We start from the raw sequence: 20543 nt of genomic DNA, 5'->3' as shown, positions 1-20543 counted from the left end.
TAGGGAAAAGCAAAGTACTATGTCAAGATTTTACATTAATCTTTCCGATATATTCCTGATAGAATGGAGACTACTTTCAGCATCCCTGCTTACATGTAGTATTGTCTCATTGCTTCTTTCTAAGATGCTGGACTGATCTAAGCCATCACTCCATTTCAGCTGTCTCCATATATGCTCATCAGGTCCAGATGCTGCTATAGCATCCTCAGTTCACATGGAAACCTGGGGAAATTATCAGGCTAATTATCCATTTAGTCAGATATCCTGTCGCCAGCAATTGGCAATACTAGATGCGTCAGAAGAAAACATAAAATCAATAGTAGATAAATATGCTATCGTGTCTAAAGAGGATGTTTCTTCACAAACTCAGGGATGATGTCTGTGCATTCCTGCCTGTCCTTTATATTTTGAAAGTATTCAAAATATAAACTCTTTTTCTCACCATAATATGGTTGGTGTTATTATCTGCACATTAATATGTGCTCTGTTCAATAGCTTTTTGGGTGTAACAAAAAATGGCACTAGGGAAAACCAAACAATTTGTGGAATGCCAGTGTTATTTTTTGTATGCAGCAAAATTTGCCTGCTTGGTGTATGAGTATGTATCATTATATCTGCTGCTTTTACTCAGAGCCCTGAGGCTTCCAGAGATGCAAAACTGACACTGTTCTTTCATGAACAACATCAATCAGTATTATTTTTTTCTTGATTATGTTTAGGTTTTATAACTGATATACCATTAAAATCTTTCTGGGGGAAAAATAAAGTGAGATTCCATGTGTTTTTGACTGGATTAGCCAGGATGATTCACAGATAAATAATGAGTTTGTCTTCACAGTATCCTCTGGGAAGAAAGATGTTCTTGTCATCCCAAATTTTCAAGTAAAGAGCTGAGTCAGAGAAAGATTTAAAGTCTTAAACATCCATTGATTTCAAGGGCCCTGCATTTGCAGTGTCCAGCCTTAAGTTTCTCCTGTTGACTATCTGCCTTGGAAATTTGAAAAATACAAAGAAATGTGTATACCCATGTTGTGGTTCCCCAAATCATCAGCTGTAACTATAATTTAGTCTCCAGACCTTCTATATGTCTGAATCTCAACTTACATTTTTCCTCAATTCCTCAGATGTACTGCCCAAAACTAAAGGAATGGACCTAAAGAGAAGGCTGAGAAGCAAAACTCAGAAAATTTTCCTTATTCCTTATCATAAGGCAGGAGATCTTGACAAAGACAAAGAAGAAAAAACAGCAAACCAAAAACCAACCTGAAGGAAACCCAAAACACCCAGACCAAAATTCAGGGAAAATTTCAACTCTCTTGACCACAAGGTCCTCAATCTACGATTTCCATATGTCAGTTGAGGCACACTGTTGGGTCAGCTGTCCCTTTCAGGGAGGGACTTTGCCTTCTGTCTATCTGTATTGTCCCCCTTATCCCCCAATATCTAGGTCTGTCATTTCTCATTTAATTGCAAACACAGCTAGTTTGCTTCCAAATTCTGGGGTTTTTTTTTGCTATAAACCACAGATGCACTGCAGATTTCAAACACAAGAAGTTGTGTTAATATGTTGACACAGCAGAATATTGTTCTTGCTTCTGCTGCAGTCTCAGAAATAGCTAAATTACATTAGCTGACTTCTTCCACAAAGAAAGAAACTTCTAAGGCAGATATGCAATATGAAAAATTTCAGACCAGGCAGCACTGAATTTATAATCTGCTTAACACAGGCTCTTTTTTCAAGTAGAATTATTCTAACAAGAAAAAGGAGATGACTCTCTGGCAAGTATACGAATATTTATTAATATTTTGTTAAAATCAATTTTGTTAAATTCAGATATATTTTTAAATTAATTTTAACTTTACAATTTTGTATTAAGTTATTCCCACAAATGACAGTTTGACCAAAAACCTTCCATACTGCCACCCAGTGTGTACTAAGATCAGAAATGTGCAGGATACAGCAATGGCATCTGTCTGTGAAATTTGATGGCTCATAGTGGAAGAGGAGAGTTTCACAGCAAATTGTGTGGCTGCCAAGGTTGATTCATTTTTAGGGTCATCAGAGTAGTAAGCTTAAAATAAGTAATAAAAATAATCCATAATTTTACACAAGGGGACATATGCCCAAATTGTAAAATGTTTAGGGATGGTTTGTTGGTTATTTTTTTAGATTAAACTATGAAGAGTAGAGAATCTACTTTATTCTAATCTTAGTGCTTTTCTTTTAAAATTGTTTGACTTGTAGGGAACAATAAAAACATAGGTATTTTATCTGTACTGTCTCATAAAATTGAATTGGAACATGAACATTTGTATTTCATAAGTATATTTCTCTTTCTGAGAGGAAATCTTCCTTTCTTAAAGCTAAAAAAATCAGGAAGCAGATATCCCTCGTGCAAGCTGCTCAAGATCCCTCAACACAACCTTAATTAAGGTTAATTAGGCACCATATGTGAAAACTGAAACACATCTTTTCCATATTTCTATCCTGATCTGCTGAAGAGAGGTTGTCTTATGTCACTGGCTCTGTCCAGGCAGACAAATCTTCATGCACAACTCTAACAGTCACTGGGGTATTGACTGGGGTAGAATCTGGGAGATGAACCAAGTCCTTTTTGCTTCAATCTTTTTCTTTTATTAGTCTCTGTGTGTGTACAGAAAAAGGTATATGACGATCAGGAAGAGTCAAGCTATTCCTTGCTCGTGCAGAAGACCAAGTCCTTTCCTTAAAAACCACTCGCCTATTGTAATTTAAATTTTTTCAAGTCATTATAAGAAGTTAATAAACCATGCTATAGCAAATATTATTTGTTCTTATTTAATTTCTATTTGGTGGAATGTAACTGTACTTGTAAGAGAATGTAATTCATTACAAAAGAAAACAATTTCCTGATTTGCTCTACATTTCAATATATAATGCAGTATACTTTATTCTTCTATATTAATATTTATCAGCTGTTTGGCACAGATGCTGGCACTGTGGCCCACTGCTTGAAATGTGATGCATGTCACAGAATCCCAGATTCCAGCGTTCAAAGGGTTGCAGCAGGAGAGAGTCCTGCTTACTTTAAAGTATTTCCAAAGGGATTCTGCCAGGAATCCAGAGCATTAACACAGCAGTTAGGAATCAATTACATAGCTTTCCAGATGGGAACAAAAGGAAGAGAAATTTTCTCCAGGGACTTGTTACAAAGTTACACTGTGAAATTGTTCCTCAGCCTTGATTTTTTTTTTTTTCTATTGTGAATCTTTTTCATATATTTGTTGGTTTTGGAAGACAGTGTGCAATTATCAAACTAACGATTTTTTCAGTTCTGTAATAAGAAGGGTATTTTGTAGATCTTCCTTTCACAGGAAAATTGTGACAAAAAAATTGAAAATTTGCTACCAATTATCTCAGCCTCTTTTACATAAAAAGATGAGCGTATGTCCAAATCTGTGTGTCTGTAGAACTGTGTACTAAAGGTATGGAAATTAGCACTTGTATATACCAACCTGAGGTATGTAGTTCCTGTGATTTACACCAGCTGGAGGTCAAACCTTACTGATCCTCACTCCTACAGAGTACAGTTCACTGATCAGTCACGAGGAAGAAAGAGAAGTTGTACATCCCCATGTCTTATGGTAATATTGCTGCTACAAATGGCATGACTTTTTTATGAAGAGGCAAATAAAATTCTCATTGTAAAACCTTCCCTATTCATGACTGAACAGTATGCTCTCTAAGAAAAATAGAAATGGTTTTGCAAAAAAAAAAAAAAAAAAAACCAACAAAAAAAAAAAAAAAAAACAAAAAACAAAAAAAAAAAAACACCAAAAAAAGCCCAACCATTTTTCTGTGTGAAGCTTAAGTCAGGTCAGCTGAACAGTAGGGTCTTCCTTGGAAAAATTAAGGTCCTTAGTCTGTAAACCAGGACATCAACAGTTGTTTTGACACTCCTCTGTGTTGGACTATCCCTTAGCCCACAATAAAAGTTTTTGGGTACAATGTGCATTGTCTCTGGACTAGTGGTGTGCATACTTGCCAACATTGTTGGCAAGTCTTGACAACATCCTGACACCTTTTTACCTGGGTGAAATAGAGAGAGATCTAGTGGATCTAACTAAAGAAGATACAGCTCCAAAGTCTGTTTTATTTTTAAATACCTTTTAGATTAGTAATTCTCATATGACTATAGGAAGATGTAAGAAATGTGTGATTTACTTTTTCTTAGTGTTTCATTATCTTGAAAGTGACTTTTAAAGTGGCTGGCAAACCACAGGATTTCTATTCTTAAAGGAGCTGTCCTTGTGGTATTAATGAATGCCCCTTTTCCGTATCAGCAACCTGGAATAAGATTCAGGAGCTACAAAGGTTGTTGGTGGCTTTACCAACTCTGGTGCTCTTAGCTGGGGTAGAATATCTTTTCATGCAGAATGGTCCTGTGGAGAGTGTCCCGAGCTGGACTCTCTGTTAGTGGATTTTTGCTCTAGCTGGTAGAATGACAAGATTGCAGGCAGCCAAAGTGTCACATACCAGGTCAGATGTGTGATATCAGAGAGCACTATCAAGCAATTTCCAGGCTGTCATGTTCTCTGTTCTCTGAATGTTTTCTGATGTCTCTTGTAATCCTAATTTGACTTGTGAAAAGGCAGCATAAGAAGGAATTGTGACATTTAGCATGAAGTGATGATTGTGTGAGCTTGAGTGTCTACACATTGTTGTAATACAGGCTAAGGAAGGAGGCTGGTCCAGAGGTTTGACTTTCAGCTTGCAATTTGTGTCACTGTAGCCAAATTTTCTCTGTAGTTTTAAGCAGGACATTTAGCCTTCCTTGGTCTCACTTCCCATCACTAAAACCGAGTTCCCATGATGGAAACATGCAGTAATGGTAAGTAGTTAACCACTAAAGAAAAAGCTATTTCAGTTTAATGAAGAATTTTGATCACCCAGTGTTTTGTCTTTCTCTATAACTAGAAGAGAGAACAAAGGCTTACTGGAGAATTTTGATTATTCAAAGTTTGCTTTGAATAATCAGAGGGTAAGTCAAATATCGGCACTTTCTGCTAAAGAAATATCTTTCTGAATCTCTGCTTTGGAAACAAAATCGGACTGTTCCAAACCTCAAAAGCTCAGACAGCTCTTGGGGCTGCAAGCTCTGAGGCATTTGCTTGGCTGGCTGCTCCAGGCCCATGGAGCCAATGAGCTCTGGGGACCCTGGCTCTGAAGTACTTAAAATGACTTATTTGAACTCAGGCTCCCAGTAGCCTGTCAGGCAGGATATTTAGAAGATGTGCAAGCTGGCAGGAGCTCAAATAGGCTTAGTTGTTTTTTTTTTAAGTGCCTGGTAAACTAGACTCTATTGGATTGTGACTTTTTCAGGGCAATATTTTAATAATTACATAATTTTTATGGAACACCTGGGATAACTGAGTAGGAAAATTCCAACTAAGTAAAATTAATTAGTGTTTTGCTGATTAGGTCTGTTCAAAAGGCAATGTGATATTATTTTTGTATGACTATACATGTGTTAGGTAGAAATACTCTTCCCTAGAACTCTCTTTTCTCTGGAAATCCTGGGAAGTTGCATTCTAGTGCTTCTCAGCCAGCCAAAACCATATATCATCTTTTTCAGTACAGCTTGCTGTGAGGATATCCCAAACTTAACTACAGAGGATGCTTCTGAAAGATTTACTGTTCTGTGCAAAACCCAGCCTTACCACTTACATTGTGGATGAATATGACCTTTTAAAATGCAAGATTTATCAACCTTTTTCACTATTGCTTCCTAACTAAGCTTCCTTATCTGAATTAATTAAAAATTAGCACAATTTCCAAATACTTCAGAATCCATAGGAAAATAAACATATTTTTGTTTGTTTTTATATTTTGGCAACTATTTGGAAACTACTCCTTGGAGTTACAGTAAAGAATGAGGTTTAAAACTCCCTTGCTGTATATCACACAATTTCAGCTGCAGTGGGGTTCCCTATTGTGCTTTCCTTTCGTTCAGAATATATTTATTTTTCTTGGTGCTGTTTGCTGTTCAGCAGCTACTCAGAACCAGCTCTGCATAAAACAGGAACTAACTTCAACTGTTCCATGCTAGAAATTCTAGTGATATATTTCCTGAAATTGCTATCCTTTGGGCATGGAAAGGAGCATGGAGAGTTGAGCTGAAAGAGCAGTGGGATGGGGGTGGGCTGGATGCCTTAAACTGCTGCAGGTACTCTTCTCTATTCCTGTTTCATGTCAGGAGATTTCTAAGGATGGCATGTGGAACAGTTTCATGGCTGGACTGTGGCCGTGTAGAAAGTGTCTCTCTCCTGCATTTTATACACCACTCACCAATGGAAATTCTCAAACCAGGAGGCGAGATCGGAGGATTGAATATGTCTTGCAAATTCTGATTTATAACTTGTATAAACCCATATATTTTCACAATATTCAGAAAATCCCTTTCAAGTCCAATTATTACTTTATGCAGTTCATGGCAGCAAAAATAAGTGATGTACATAATTAGCATTGCTTATTTTTGTGAAAGAATAGATGGAGTTCTTGGGGTATAATAGATTAATTGAATTATTTGCATATGAATGTTCTTGCACTGACATTGCAGGTTTGTTTTTTTTTTTTGTAAGAGAAGGATCATGAGCTCAGTGTTATTTTGAAGAGTCACTGAGGCAGAAAGCAGTTATTAATTTTATGTCTTATGTAAATTTAACATGGGAAATAGGTCCCTTAATGTTTTCTATTAGAGAAATATTGAAAAAAATATGATACTATTCAGATGACTGATTGATGATTGATGACAATTTTGCATTTAAAAACCTTGTATGAATTTGAATGGCATGAAAAGTTATTTAGTTGTTGAATAACAAGAGAGGTGGTTTATATAACTGTTCTGAATAACAAACTCACAAGATGCTCTGAAAACTTCATAGTTGGACCCAGATTTTCAAGCCATTAATTGCTGTGAGTTGCACTGAATATAGTAAGATTCTGTGATCCCAGATTTTTAAGAGAAAGTTTACTTTTTCTTGGGCAACCATAATAAGCATGAAAGGGGAAATTTATCCTGGGATTTCTTTCACACTGTGAAGCTCACATGCACTCAATTGTCACCGTCAGTATTGCAGTGTCTTTTACCATTTGCCTGCAGAGTGAATTCCTATCTACAAAAAACCCGACTGACTCTTCAGGCAAGGCTTGTCCTGCCTGCCTTAGCACATACCTGTAAAGCCTAATGAAGGTGTGACTACAGCCCCAGTAAATGGCTATTTTATGGCAGCAATGCTCTGGTCAGCTGGCTTCAGGGTGTCTGAGTTCTGCTACTGCCCATGTTTTGCCCAAGTAGCTGCTTCACAGACAACCTCTGTGTTTGCAGCAGGCAGCCCATCCAGCCATGCCTGGCAACCTCCTTGAGATTCTAGCCTCCCTCATAATATTCTAATTTTTCTCTGGCTCAGTCTGCATCTGCGTTGTGACTTTTATTTTGAAACATGTCTTACTTGACAGTGACTATGCTGGTGCAAAAAGTCATGTTCATGTGCTCCTGTGGTGGCTTGGCTCAGAGGACAGAAACTGCTCTGAGGAAGCCAGACTGATGGCAGGTGGTTGGGCGGTGACCTGCCCTGCCAGAATTTTGTAAATATGTCTCCTAGTAAAAAAACAGCTTTGTTTTTCAAGCAGGTATTTTTTCCTTTCACTGCCCAACACATTACTTCTCAAAAACCTTTATCACCCGGGAGAGCTGTCTATGATTTTCTAACCTCATTTTATTACATAAAGTTGTGTAATATTCACAGTGTTTAATTGTGCATTCAGTAGTTCAGTCTCTAAGACAGTTTTTTGGTATCATCTGAGAAAATCTACTCCACACTACCTTTCATTGAAAAAGATGCCTGCAGAAGTTTACTTGCACAGTTAAAGAGACATTTTTTATGATTCTGAAAAACTGGAAGTTATAGTCTTATTTTGGCAGATGCTGCTCTAAAATTATAAAGTTATAATGGTGATATAATCAGCCTCGAGATGAATTAAACATGCTGCAGCTGCAGAGTTTGCTTTAGGCATCTGCAACAATGCCTGGATTAAAGCTACAGTAAAGATCCAAAATTTATAATATTGATTTCCACTGTGTTCTCTGCAACTACCTTAAAGGAAGTTGTAGGCTTGTGGGGCTTGGTCTCTTCTCCCAGGCAACAGTGACAGGACAAGAGGACACAGACTCAAGCTGCATCAGAGGAGGTTTAGACTGGACATCAGGAAGAATTTCTTCACAGAAAGGGTGATTGGGCATTAGAATGAGCTGCACAGGGAAGTCATGGAGTCACCATCCCTGGAGGTGTTTAAGGAAAGACTGGATGTGGCACTCAGTGCCGTGGTCTGGTTGACAAGGTGGTGTTGGGTCATAGATTAGACTTGAGGGTCTCAGAGATCTTTTCCAACCTAATCAGTTCTGTGATTCTAAGATTACTACAATTAAACACTGAGTGATTGTAAAGAGGTGCACCTACTTTCATTTATGTTTCAATTCTTCTCACTCTCACTCATTAAAGTGGAAATTGCATATATGATTTGGGTGATTTTTTTTTTTTCTTTTTGCACCTGGTCTATTTTTTAAAATTAAGAATTAAAATAATCTACTTTTCTTACTCCTTGGTAAGTTAAAAAATGATTATGCATTTTCTTATGTGCTTAAGTGTGCTTCTCCTTAGTGTTCTCTTAGCATTTTAAATGTTTTTCATACAGCATATGATTGGTCATTTTTACAAAGGTTGCATGTAATTCATATATATATTTAGCTAAACCTAATCTCTTTGCAATACCAAGCTGTACATCTAACACAAAGATAAAAGTACCTAATTGTCATTTCCTATGCTCGGTGTGTTTTTGGAGCAGTTCAGTGAAACCTGTATTGCTAATAAAAAGACATCTCTCAAAATGCATAAGTAGGTGCAGATCCTGAATATTTTGACTGTACCTTTTTACTCATTTTAATTTCTAGGGCAGTACAGAACCAATAATTTTCAATTGTTTTAATTCAATTATTCAATCAGTATGCTGGGTAAGTTATCAAATGGGTGGTAGGTTACTGAGCCGCATATTTTCAGTCAAAAGAAAAATGTAATTAATTTGAGAGGAAGATAGGTAGAGAGGAAACTGGAAAAGGAAGCAGCTGAGGACCAGAGAGGAAAATAGCATAGGAAGTGGGAGTTAGAAGGGGATTGTGGATGTACAAATTTGATAAATACATGCAGAGTGGCTGGAAAAAGCAATGGGGAATGGAAAGGGTAGATTTAATTAACAGCTCCATTGTGGAAAGGAATCTAGGTTGGTTGAAGAGACAACTGAAAAGGACCACAAAAATGGAATGGCAGGGAAGAGATATAAGTAGAAGTTTGATGGACTGAAAAATAAATTAAATTCATCAGGCTAATGCTCTAAGCTGGCAACAAGAAGTAGGTAAACATTCTCTGCCCCAAATAACCAAGTAAACCATGCATGCCTCACTTAACTCTGGATATGGTGTGAGAGGAGCCTAGAGCTACATTAGAAATCTGAGAGCAGACATCAAAAACTTAGCATAGGGGAGTAGCAAACACAGGGAGCTAGAAGAGATACACATTATAAAAGCTCAGTTTCCTAAGACTGATTGATCCCACATTGGTCTGTGACTCAAGATTGTGTCAGTGCTGTCAGCAAGTATTTGTTAGCCCTGTAGCACAGTACATTTCCTGCCTCGTGAACAAAGCCTAAGTACCTTACAGGATTTGAAGTAAGCAGCATTTCTTTGAAGAAATGAAGTCTCTATGCATAAACATAGGAAAATTGAATTAAGGTCAAAATTCAATCCATCACATTCTGGGATTTCTTAAATTGCATGTCTTTGATTTTGCAATCCCAATAAAGTTCTTCTGTAGCAGTTTGTTTATAGTAATCCCATATGAATTACTCACAACTGAGTTTCATAAAATCCAGGATTCTGCTTTCTTATCATTTCATTCACTCTTACAAAGCTTTATAAGGTAAAATGCAAAAAAAACCCCAACAGTATTTGACAAAGCTGCTGTAAATAGCACAGACTTAAAGTGAAGCGTGACTATAGCTAAAGTGAAAAAGGAAATAATCCCTGAGAATATTTTTAAGGACTTTCTGGTGGTACAGAGATTGTCAGAGAATTGCAGGGACAATAGATTTTTGATCTGTTTTTGTATGCAACAGTGTGCTACTTAACGTTAAAATTTTTGCCTGTGTTGTCAGATGGGAAGTTCCAAGTTTCCTTTCACTTTGTGTGCCCCAAACTAAAAACATTTTAGTCTGGAGGCCAATGTATTGTGGAATGTTTTTAATTTTTAAAATTGTAATGGGAGATTGGAATGCATAGCAATGTAGTGTTTTGCAACAAAGTAACCACAGATCTGTCATTTTAAACAGACAATAGTTCCATTTTATGTACAATATGGTCTTGTTTACAAACTAAATTTTAGCAAGTTCTGTTAAGTCAACAGATAATGTTTTTTAATATTTTATTTTTCAAACTGTCAGTACTTCACCACTGGTCTTTTTCTTTCTCCTTCATCGGAACTACTCGGAGTAAGTAGATTGCATGTAGAAAACATGAAGATATTTTGTTACACTATGTTATGATTTAGCTGGGTAAGTGCCTAGAATATTCTAATTCTAGCCTTATTATTCTATTTTACTTGATTAATTTACTTGTTACTGTTCAGAATTTAATATCAATAAACCTCTAATGAGAGCTAGAGATAAGTTTAAGAGAAACAGTCTAGTCTGGTATTTCTGATTAAAAGCACAGGACAAATCTAGTGGTAATATGAAATGAGAATTTATGATTATGGCTTCTATTACATTCAAAAATTATTCATGCCCAGAATTATTAGAATAAATTCCACTGCATTATTTTGCATCAGTACCATTACACATGATTTTGCCTGAGGGTATCAAGTCAATGGGTAGTGCTTGCAATACTGCTTTTTCAATCATGCTTTGTTATACTGTCATTTCAAAAAGTAATTCTTTTTCCCTCTGATTTATTTATCATCTTGTTTGTAGCTGGCTTAGGAACAGATTAGATTTTATTTTAAGGCAGGCATGCTGATGTGAATATTACTGCAGAAAATACCAGTTAAACCTTAAAATTACATATGGAGATAATATATTGTCAGAGAAACTTCAGGTTATTGCTACTGAAAACTGTTATGATACTGTCACATGAAAAATACACTGTGTCTGCAAATGTTGTGGGATATTATTATTGAATTTGTTGACATACTTCACATTTCTAGCACAATTAGTACTTCATTATTTATGGTTCTATAATTATAAATTTGTTTGTGGTGTTGATAGTCTCATTCATAAACATAGCTTAAAAAGTTAGTAAAACGTCTAATTACAAGTAAAGCAAAAATCACCAATAGCCAGTCTTAAAAACAAACCTCTTAAAAAAAAAACAAATAAAAAACATTGGGAAAAGCACAGAAGGAAAAACACTTGAAAGTTGCTAGTCATGTTGTTTAGGAAAGTCTTAGAAGACAGACTGTCAGATGTTATAACTATCCACAAAGTATGAACAATGCGTGCTGACCATAATGAAGCTAAATTCTGATGGGTAATTACTACACAGTTCCTTGGAGCTTGATTCTGTAATGTTTTTTTTGCATCAAGCAATGTTTCATGTTGAGAATGTTGTCTGATAGAGTTCTGGTGGAATGAGCTGCTATCCCTCTCAGGCTTGATAGCAATATGAATATCAGACCATGAAGAAGTTTCATTTTTCCACGGTACTTTCAGGCAGTGTTCATACTATGCAAGACAATCATTGAGTACAATTATTTGAAAGCTCTTACATAATGACAGGATTGTACACACTTTGTTATGGAAATTGCTTCACTTAGTCTTTTTTTTCTTCCTCCGTTTCCTCCCCACTCTCTCCATAAAATAATTTTGCTTGCTATAAAGGTTACTGAACACAGTGACTCTTGTTAGCACTTTGTCTACCTGATGATCAGCTGGAGATTTCAGAGAAGTAGCCACTATTTTACAGATCAGTGTTATGTTGTATTCCCATACTTTCACTGTCGATTGAAGGCACTCAACCTCCTCTCAGTCAGTGCACTGCAGGAATTGATGGATCTTCCATAAAGCTCTCTCTACAGTTGCTTTACAAAATTCCGTGTCTGTAGGTGGTGTAAAATTGCAAAGCTATTTGTTATGCTGAAGCTCAGGGCAGATTTATGTTTTCCACCAAAGATATACAACATTTATTCTTGTAAAGTTAGCAGTAGCATAGAGAAGGAAGTGAAAATTGCTGGCTTCCTGCTCAGTGCTTGCAGAGCCTGCTTTCATCTTGGTCATGGCAGGTCAGTAGAGAGGAGTGGAGTGGGTTGTGATGCTGAAGGTAAGGTTGCCTGGCACAGAATGGCAACCATCTCCTGAATGACAGCTGGAAATCCTGGTGCGTGGGCTGCACCTGGTTATGGATAGATCAAGGAGATGCACCTTCTTCTGTTAAAAAAAATGGAACCATAGTCCCTGTGGCTTAACATTGATATCACTTAATTCGGATATTGATGTCAATAATTTTTAAGTGTTGATGGTAGCTTTGGGCTCCTCTTAGTAATTTTAGTAAAAAATCTCCCTCTGTTACTGTATGTATTCATTTTTGACATATAGCATAAAAACCACAGCCCACTCTCCTGCTTAAGGTGATGCTCAGTGACTCAAGTTCCACATGGTATGGGTAGAAAATGGCATGGAGCTAGGTATTTAGGGAAGATTTTAAAGAAATGTACTTGGGAGAGGATAGCTTTCACTCACATTATTCGTATTATTATAAGTCATATAATAATAAACCAATTAATTATGCTGTCTTTAGGTTAGTAAACTCAAATATAGACAAAACCACATGCTAATTATGTCAGCAAAATGCTTATTTTCCTTGAGCTATTGTTATGAAGAGTTGTTATGTATTTTCTGATAGGTTTCCCCAGACCTTGTAGCTTATACTTTTTAGAGCTCCTATCTGCACTGGTTAACCAACAAATTCAGTCTGCAAAAAATCACTCCAGAAAGTGATTGCTTTTTGATAATGAGGAATGTGGGAATATAGTTTTGCAAGTAAACAACTTTTGAACAATGAGTAATTGAAACACTCAAAGTTTGTAACATCCCTTTTCTCCCTTCCTTGCAGCTGCTCCTTTTGCTGAGTCACTTTCCAGGCACTTGCCTGCACTTTCCTCTCAAAAACCCACTAACCCACTTATCCATTAAAATGAAGTAAAACCAGGTTAAGCTTTTTATTCAACCTGCTGCAAGGCCCTAACTAAGTCTTAACTAAGGCCCTAAAAGGTTTATCTAAGGTATTGTTCTATTCTAGGTGCCCTTGTTTGCTGTTTCACTGGCTGGTGGTTGGAGTAAATTTGTGTGGTTCTGTAAATTTTGGCTTGAGTAAAATGTTCTGAATTGTTATATCAGATATTTTAGTCTGAGTTTGCATCTACCTGAATTCAGAAATGTCTGAACTCAAATTCCACTGAAATTTTCTCTTCACTATTTTCTTCAATTTACCTCCCTCTCTTACTATGTGTATTGCACTCATTATCTATATGGAAGTTGCTGAACTGCAGAAGCTCATCAGCATGTTCAGCTGGGTAAGAACTGTTAGTATAGGAGGCCCATGAGGAGGTCATGTCAAGTCAATCATTCAATAACTCATCCATCCACTTTTGACTTTAGCATTTTTCTACCCTGCTGCTGACATCCTCCATTCTGTCCTCTCCTGTGTTTCTCTGTTTTTAAACTTATTTTTAAGAAATGTTAGTAACATCTACATATTTATGATTCCAGGATAAGCCTAATTGAATTTGATGGGGATCAAAGATATACACAATTCAGTGTTTATTCTGGGACTCGCAGTAACTTAATTGTCAATAAATAGAATGTCCAATTATTTGTGCCATGGAGTGAATTTGGATAATTTTTCATCAGTCAGTCTTTATAATCTGCTTACCTCTCTTCTGATTGACCTTTCTGGGAGAAGATGTAAATGTGAAGCTAAAACAAACATGTGTTCTGTTTGTCTTGTATTCTCTAGGGTTTTCCTGACTCAGTTGCTTTGACAGTGGTCCTTGTACTTGTCACATCCAAGGATTCTTAGACATCTGCATTCAACACATTCAATGGTTGGCTTTGGTACTCAAGTTTTTGTTTTAAAATTATGCTTCCCTTGCTAGGGGATGACTTTTTAATGACCTCTGTGTTTTCAAGTTTGCTTTTCATTGTGAGCTAATGGAGGTATTCAGGCTTGTGAGGCAGCTCAGGCTTCCCAGTGGAAAACAGCATTGAACTTATATAATTTCCTAAGGCTTGTTTGCTAAAGTTCACCAAAAATCCATGCAGCTCACTGTATTCAAATGGAAAAGCCTTTGGGATGTCTTTAATTTTGCACTGAGATCTTCCTTTTCTTCTCAGTGGATTTGTGTATTTTCAGTCATAGGATCTTTAACTCTCAAAAATAACAAGCAAATGCAATTATATAGGTAGAGAGCACTAGGCGGGTGCCTACACATTTTTAACTCTGCAAAATTTGACCAGTTGATGGAACAACATATTTTCTTCTTTCATTCTTTCATTCTTTCATTCTTTCATTCTTTCTTCCTTTCTTCCTTTCTTCCTTTCTTCCTTTCTTCCTTTCTTCCTTTCTTCCTTTCTTCCTTTCTTCCTTTCTTCCTTTCTTCCTTTCTTCCTTTCTTCCTTCCTTCCTTCCTTCCTTCCTTCCTTCCTTCCTTCCTTCCTTCCTTCCTTCCTTCCTTCCTTCCTTCCTTCCTTCCTTCCTTCCTTCCTTCCTTCCTTCCTTCCTTCCTTCCTTCCTTCCTTCCTTCCTTCCTTCCTTCCTTCCTTCCTTCCTTCCTTCCTTCCTTCCTTCCTTCCTTCCTTCCTTCCTTCCTTCCTTCCTTCCTTCCTTCCTTCCTTCCTTCCTTCCTTCCTTCCTTCCTTCCTTCCTTCCTTCCTTCCTTCCTTCCTTCCTTCCTTCCTTCCTTCCTTCCTTCCTTCCTTCCTTCCTTCCTTCCTTCCTTCCTTCCTTCCTTCCTTCCTTCCTTCCTTCCTTCCTTCCTTCCTTCCTTCCTTCCTTCCTTCCTTCCTTCCTTCCTTCCTTCCTTCCTTCCTTCCTTCCTTCCTTCCTTCCTTCCTTCCAGGCAGGCCTCATTTCTGTTTTTAAAGAATACTGTAGAGCAAGCCCCAAAACTTTCTTGCAATTCTGATCATACAATAAACAAAAATGTGACTACTTCAAGCTTCCAAATTTCTTTTTATTTCTTTTCTCCTCAGTATTTTGTGGATTAGAAGAAGTTGCTTGAGGCTATTGTCATGTATTACATTTAATATTCATATATCAAGAAAAAAATTTATGTACTACAGCTACTTGTTTAAAAATATTTTCACAATAGTTGCTATAGCATTCACAGAAATTCTCCCATAAAAGAGTTGGTTGTTTGCACCTATTCTAACTTGCTGGTTTTATTTCAGTATATGGTTATTTCAACATTTTCAGAGATGAGAATTAAGTTAATGCTCTACTCATTTATTGTCAGACCCTTGCACTGAACTTGATAAAATAGGACCACTGAGTACAGAAGATATCTGCAGTCAATCTAAGAATTGCAGGAAATGTTGAAACAAAAATACTCCAGTGCATTGTTTTGTGGATATGTGATTGTACAGACTTCCTTGATGCAGTGCTCAGACTGTCTCACAAGCTGAATATTTTTAGCTTGGTATGCAGGAGTTTAGGTGAAAATAATCCAAAAGTCATAAAATAATAAAATGTATACCCATACTGTCAGGCATACCTTATAAAAGGCTGATTTAGTAAACACAGCTTCTTCCTAAAGTTCCTGCAGTGCTGGTGTGACCTGTGTGCCCTGGTGGTGCATCAACACCTGAACTGGAGAACTGGCCCAGGGGCAGAGAACAGGTGGGTCAGGTAACACTCGGGTCAGGTAAGCACACACAACATTCCCACTGGCAATCATGTGGCAGACACAATGCATTACCTAAGTTTCTGCCTTCACAATTCTTTCTGTAAGCCCCTTTTGTTAATTATTTTTTCAAGAATACAAAAGCTGTTTGAGCAAATGGGATCAGAGAAAAAGGGAATTTAATTCAAGAGCTTTGTACTTTTAGTCTGATAAGCCATTGAGGTATATTCTATCAATTGTGGGTCTGACATTATGGTGCACTGCTTCACTGAATGCCATAGCCTTTCATATCTAAAGAAGCTGTTGCAAGGAATGTAAGCAGCATCATCTTTTCATTGTCCTAATTATCTTTAATTAAAACTCTTCAATTGACTTGACATAAGTGATGACTTGTGAAGATGTCACTAAAGTGACAAATACATGCGTAAGAAATTTAAGGTGCATTGTGGTATCTTTGACCATGGCTGATTAAGCAAGTCCTGTTGCTATCATCATTCATCTACAACTGACTTTACCCATAAATCTTATTTTTAGAACGGATTCTGTCCAAGAACAATGAACAATTAAGTTCCAAGTTTGCAAATGACAGTCTGTCCTTTTCTTTTCTGTTGTTCATTTATCATAGTCTTGCTTACGGCCACTGTGATAATTTGAGACGTAAAGTGATGGGAGTTTAGACTGCTTGGTATTTATCATTCAGGGTACTGGTAGAACTACAAAATTAGGTATGATCACATTGTTGTTATATCTCCACTTTAATAATTTTAAAAAGAAAAGGAAATATTAAGGTAATTAAACTGACGGGAATATGTGTCATATGTTAAGCAATATGAAAATCAGTGATTTTCAGATATCATTGATTTATGAACAAGTGATCACTGTCTTCTGAGAAGACAAAAACTAAATTTAAAATCCCTAAACATCTTGTGTAAGATTTTGCTATTTTAAAGCATGCAACATAATCCTGGACACAAAGTAAAAGTTAGAATAAATGCATATGTTAATGATATTCCAGGTGCTTGTCTAGAAGCAAAGTTTTATCAAAGAGTGTTTTGTAAATTGCTAAAAAGATACTGTTAGAAATAATCTCCATGCCCTTCCTCCCCTCCCTAATTTATTTTATGTAATAGTAGGTCAGGAGTCCAGGCAGACCTTAGTGTTCATGGTCCTTCAGGGTCTTTTGCAAAATGAAGGGATGTGCCTCATACACAATGTTATAATTTTCAAAAGGATAATGAAATCTGCTAGAGTATGACTGCATTTTCCTGAATTACAGCTGTGAAAAATATAAAAGTCAGGGCTCTGAAAAGAGTAGGAAAAATGGGATATGGAAGGAAATTACTTGGTCTTTAAGGGTGCAATTTGGCTGTGACTTATTCAAGAGCAAACGTTCAAATAGTTTATAAAGCAGAGTTATGCCAGTAATCAATTAGGAAACGTCATACTTAATTCTCGGTCTTCAGGTAACACCAAGGATTATAAGGATTTAAAGAAATAAATTAATCAAATTTTCACCACATGTCTCATCTTCAAAACAATGAATTTCACATGTACATACAAACCTGGAGTATTTCACTCTGCGGCAGATTCTGCTGGTTCAGAACCATCAAATCCCCTTTCATCAATGATAATATGTGATACTAACTTCTATTTTTAGGTACTTAAACTAATTTTCTAAGTTCATCTTCAGATGGGTTAAATATTAATGAAATGCTATAGTGACAGGCTAAGACATTCATAGTATTACTTAAGTGTAAGTATTAAGTGTAAAAGAATTTATTTTGATATTGGACAGCTGTTATTGCCAAGCAATTTGGTAAATAAACAGTTGGATATCACTCTGCTTGGAATACAATTAAATGTGTGCTCTTCAAGAAGGTTGTGCTGTTGGCTAATGCTGATTTAGATAACTAAAACTAGAATTCTGCTTTATTAAGTAATGGTTTTTTTTGCTGGATTCATCGTATTAAAATCTGATATGAAACCAAGTGACAGTAGAAGTATAACATACTTTGGCAATGATAGTTAGGATATCATAAAGCTGTGCTAGCTCTGTGCCTTCACTCTCTGCTTCTCTTTCAGTATTATTGATCATTAATGCCAAAATGAAATATAAGAGGTAGCAACTCATGTAAGAAAACATTTGGATGGCAATTGTTCTACATTAGGTGTAGTTAATGGTCATGTTTACAATCGCAAATGTAATATTTACATCCATTGAAATGACGGAATTGATTAAATGGGATAAGAGAAGAGTGTACCAGAAACTCCAGAGCATTATTTTTTTTTTATAAATTTGATTGATGTTGGTGGAGCATGTTTTGGATCTCCACAGTATTGGTAAGAAGATGAAATAAAATCACAACTAGGCAAGCAGTTCATTACTTCTCTTGGGGAAAAAGAAGAAAATCAAGAGAGAATGGTAGTGAATGCAATAATCAAATTTGCAGCACTGTATAAGCATAGATTGACATAGAAGGAAAATCATAGGGTATGATTAACATTAATAACACTTACATTGCTAAAGCAGTTGGCAGATATCAGCCAGAGATTCATTTAGAAACATTGCTTGTAGCTACTGAGAACGGTATTCAGCATCAAATACTTTGTATTAGAAATTTTCCCTGTCAAGCAAATGAAATGAGTTTAGCTTGCAGGAAAACATAAAGTGACAGAACAAAAGAAATGGAATGCAATTTAGGGTTCCAGAGATATGAAGAGCTTCTATTAAAGAGTGTCTGTAACATCTGTCTACAAGTGTAAGATTTTTTTTTTTTCTTGTTTTACTTTTGTTCTTTTTTTTTTCCCCCAGTAATGTAGGTGTATGGATTGCCCTCTTTTTCTTAATAGTACTAAAAGAAAACAAAAGAAATTACAAAAAAATCCCTAAAATTCTGTCATCTCAGGAGACACCTGAGGAACAAAATATCCTCAGTATTGTTATTCAATGGGCAGTTGTTGATGTCTTCTTTCCTTTTCTTTATCCTGTTCAATTTATATTTTCTACCATTTTTTCCTTCTTCTGTCTATGTGAAAAAGTTCAGTATTTGTGCTGTTCAGTGTTATTTGTAGGTTCCTTTCATTCCAGAATCTGACATTGGAACTTCCTATGAAAAAAAGGGATATTCTTTCTCTGTGCTTTATAAGCAATCTTTGCTATTGCAGAGACAACTTTAATCACTCAGGTCTCAGTTGTGAATCTCTGGTGCCAGAAGTTGTTCCACCATACCCTGGGTCTACACTGATCTAATCATGGGCTCCTCTCCTGACCCCTTCCCGTGGGTGTGCTGGACAGACAGCCCTCCTGGAGGCACTGCTCGGCAGCGACAGAGCAGAGCTGCAGGCACACATGTGGTAGTCACAGATTCTCCTTACTCAAAGGAATTTACCGGTGGGTTCTCCAGACAGCATCTCCTCTTTCACAGTAGAGAGCAAATCTAGAAACTCAGCCCTGAAGTTTTCACAACACCTGAGTTTGATTATTCAGAGTTGAACACTGATTTAGACTTCAAATGATTCAGGAATTGCTGAAATCTTGAAATATCTTTCTTGCTTCCAAACTCTACATTGTGAGGTTTTTACTGTTTTAATATTCACCTACCTTAGCAGCTGTTTTAATTATTATTCTGCTTTAGTGATGAAAGGAATGCATAAGGCTATGTACTTATTATATCAGCCATCATACAGCATGTAGGCTTGTGAGTGTTCCTGTGTAAAAATAATCTCCTGTATTATCAGAAGTGCAGGTATAAAAAACAAAACTGCATTTTACTGTAAAACATTCAGAAGGAGTGTGTGTAAAGAATAAAAAAGCTTGGCTTTTAAGTGATGCTCTAAATGCTTGGCTAGGGACAATTTGTGTCACCATCAAATCAGTTTGAATGCACTTACAGAGAACATTACTGTATTAATGTAAAAACGTTTATGATTTCATGAAGGAAGTCCTGCTATTGACCCTCATGGAAGGGAAACATAGGTTGGATTTGAGGGTCTTGAAAAAGTAAATCAAAACAAAGTTGAAAGCTAGTCATTAAAAGTGAAAACATCAAGCAGCATTAAAATTCTTTTTTAACTTGCTTTTGCATTTCAGGGTAGGCACACTGATGAAGACAGTGTATTCTGTAGAGGATACAATGGGTAGAACTGTCAAATATTAACTCCTTTGCAAGAGCAAAACATCAATTGAAATTTCTTTCTAACACCCTTATTGACTTTCCTTTAAATTTTTTTTTTTCACAGAGGATCTTTCTCAAAGCTGGAAGTGAGGAGGAAATCTTTGCACATCTTGGCTTGGATTATGTTGAACCATGGGAAAGGAATGCTTAAAATTATTTGCCAGTGTACATTCATCAGTTGACTGCAATGGACTTTCTGCCCACCTTGCAGTCTGGTATAGTTATATATACATATATAATAAGTATTTCTATGGCAACAAAAAAAATTAAATAAGTATTAGAAGCCACTTGCACTTGCTAATGTTCATAGAAGATAAGAGTTTAAGTTTTTCAAAATCTTTTCCAGTCCTTTCTGGTTTTGAATTTTCTATGTGGGAGTGATAA

General features: G+C 36.4%; 1 protein-coding gene across 1 annotated transcript in view; it reads left to right on the top strand.

Annotated features, from left to right (window-relative positions):
- The window catches only part of DNTT (DNA nucleotidylexotransferase), an 82875-nt gene extending 62565 nt beyond the window's left edge, over positions 1-20310 (top strand). The window contains exon 11 of the mRNA XM_053949502.1: positions 20224-20310. Within this exon, the coding sequence (XP_053805477.1) occupies positions 20224-20310 (87 nt within the window). The remainder of the gene's footprint in view (positions 1-20223) is intronic.
- Positions 20311-20543: the final 233 nt, after the last annotated feature.

This window comes from Vidua chalybeata, chromosome 8, assembly GCF_026979565.1.
Source record: "Vidua chalybeata isolate OUT-0048 chromosome 8, bVidCha1 merged haplotype, whole genome shotgun sequence".
In the NCBI taxonomy this organism is placed as follows: Eukaryota; Metazoa; Chordata; class Aves; order Passeriformes; family Viduidae; genus Vidua; species Vidua chalybeata.
This window is presented reverse-complemented; position numbering and strand designations above follow the sequence as displayed.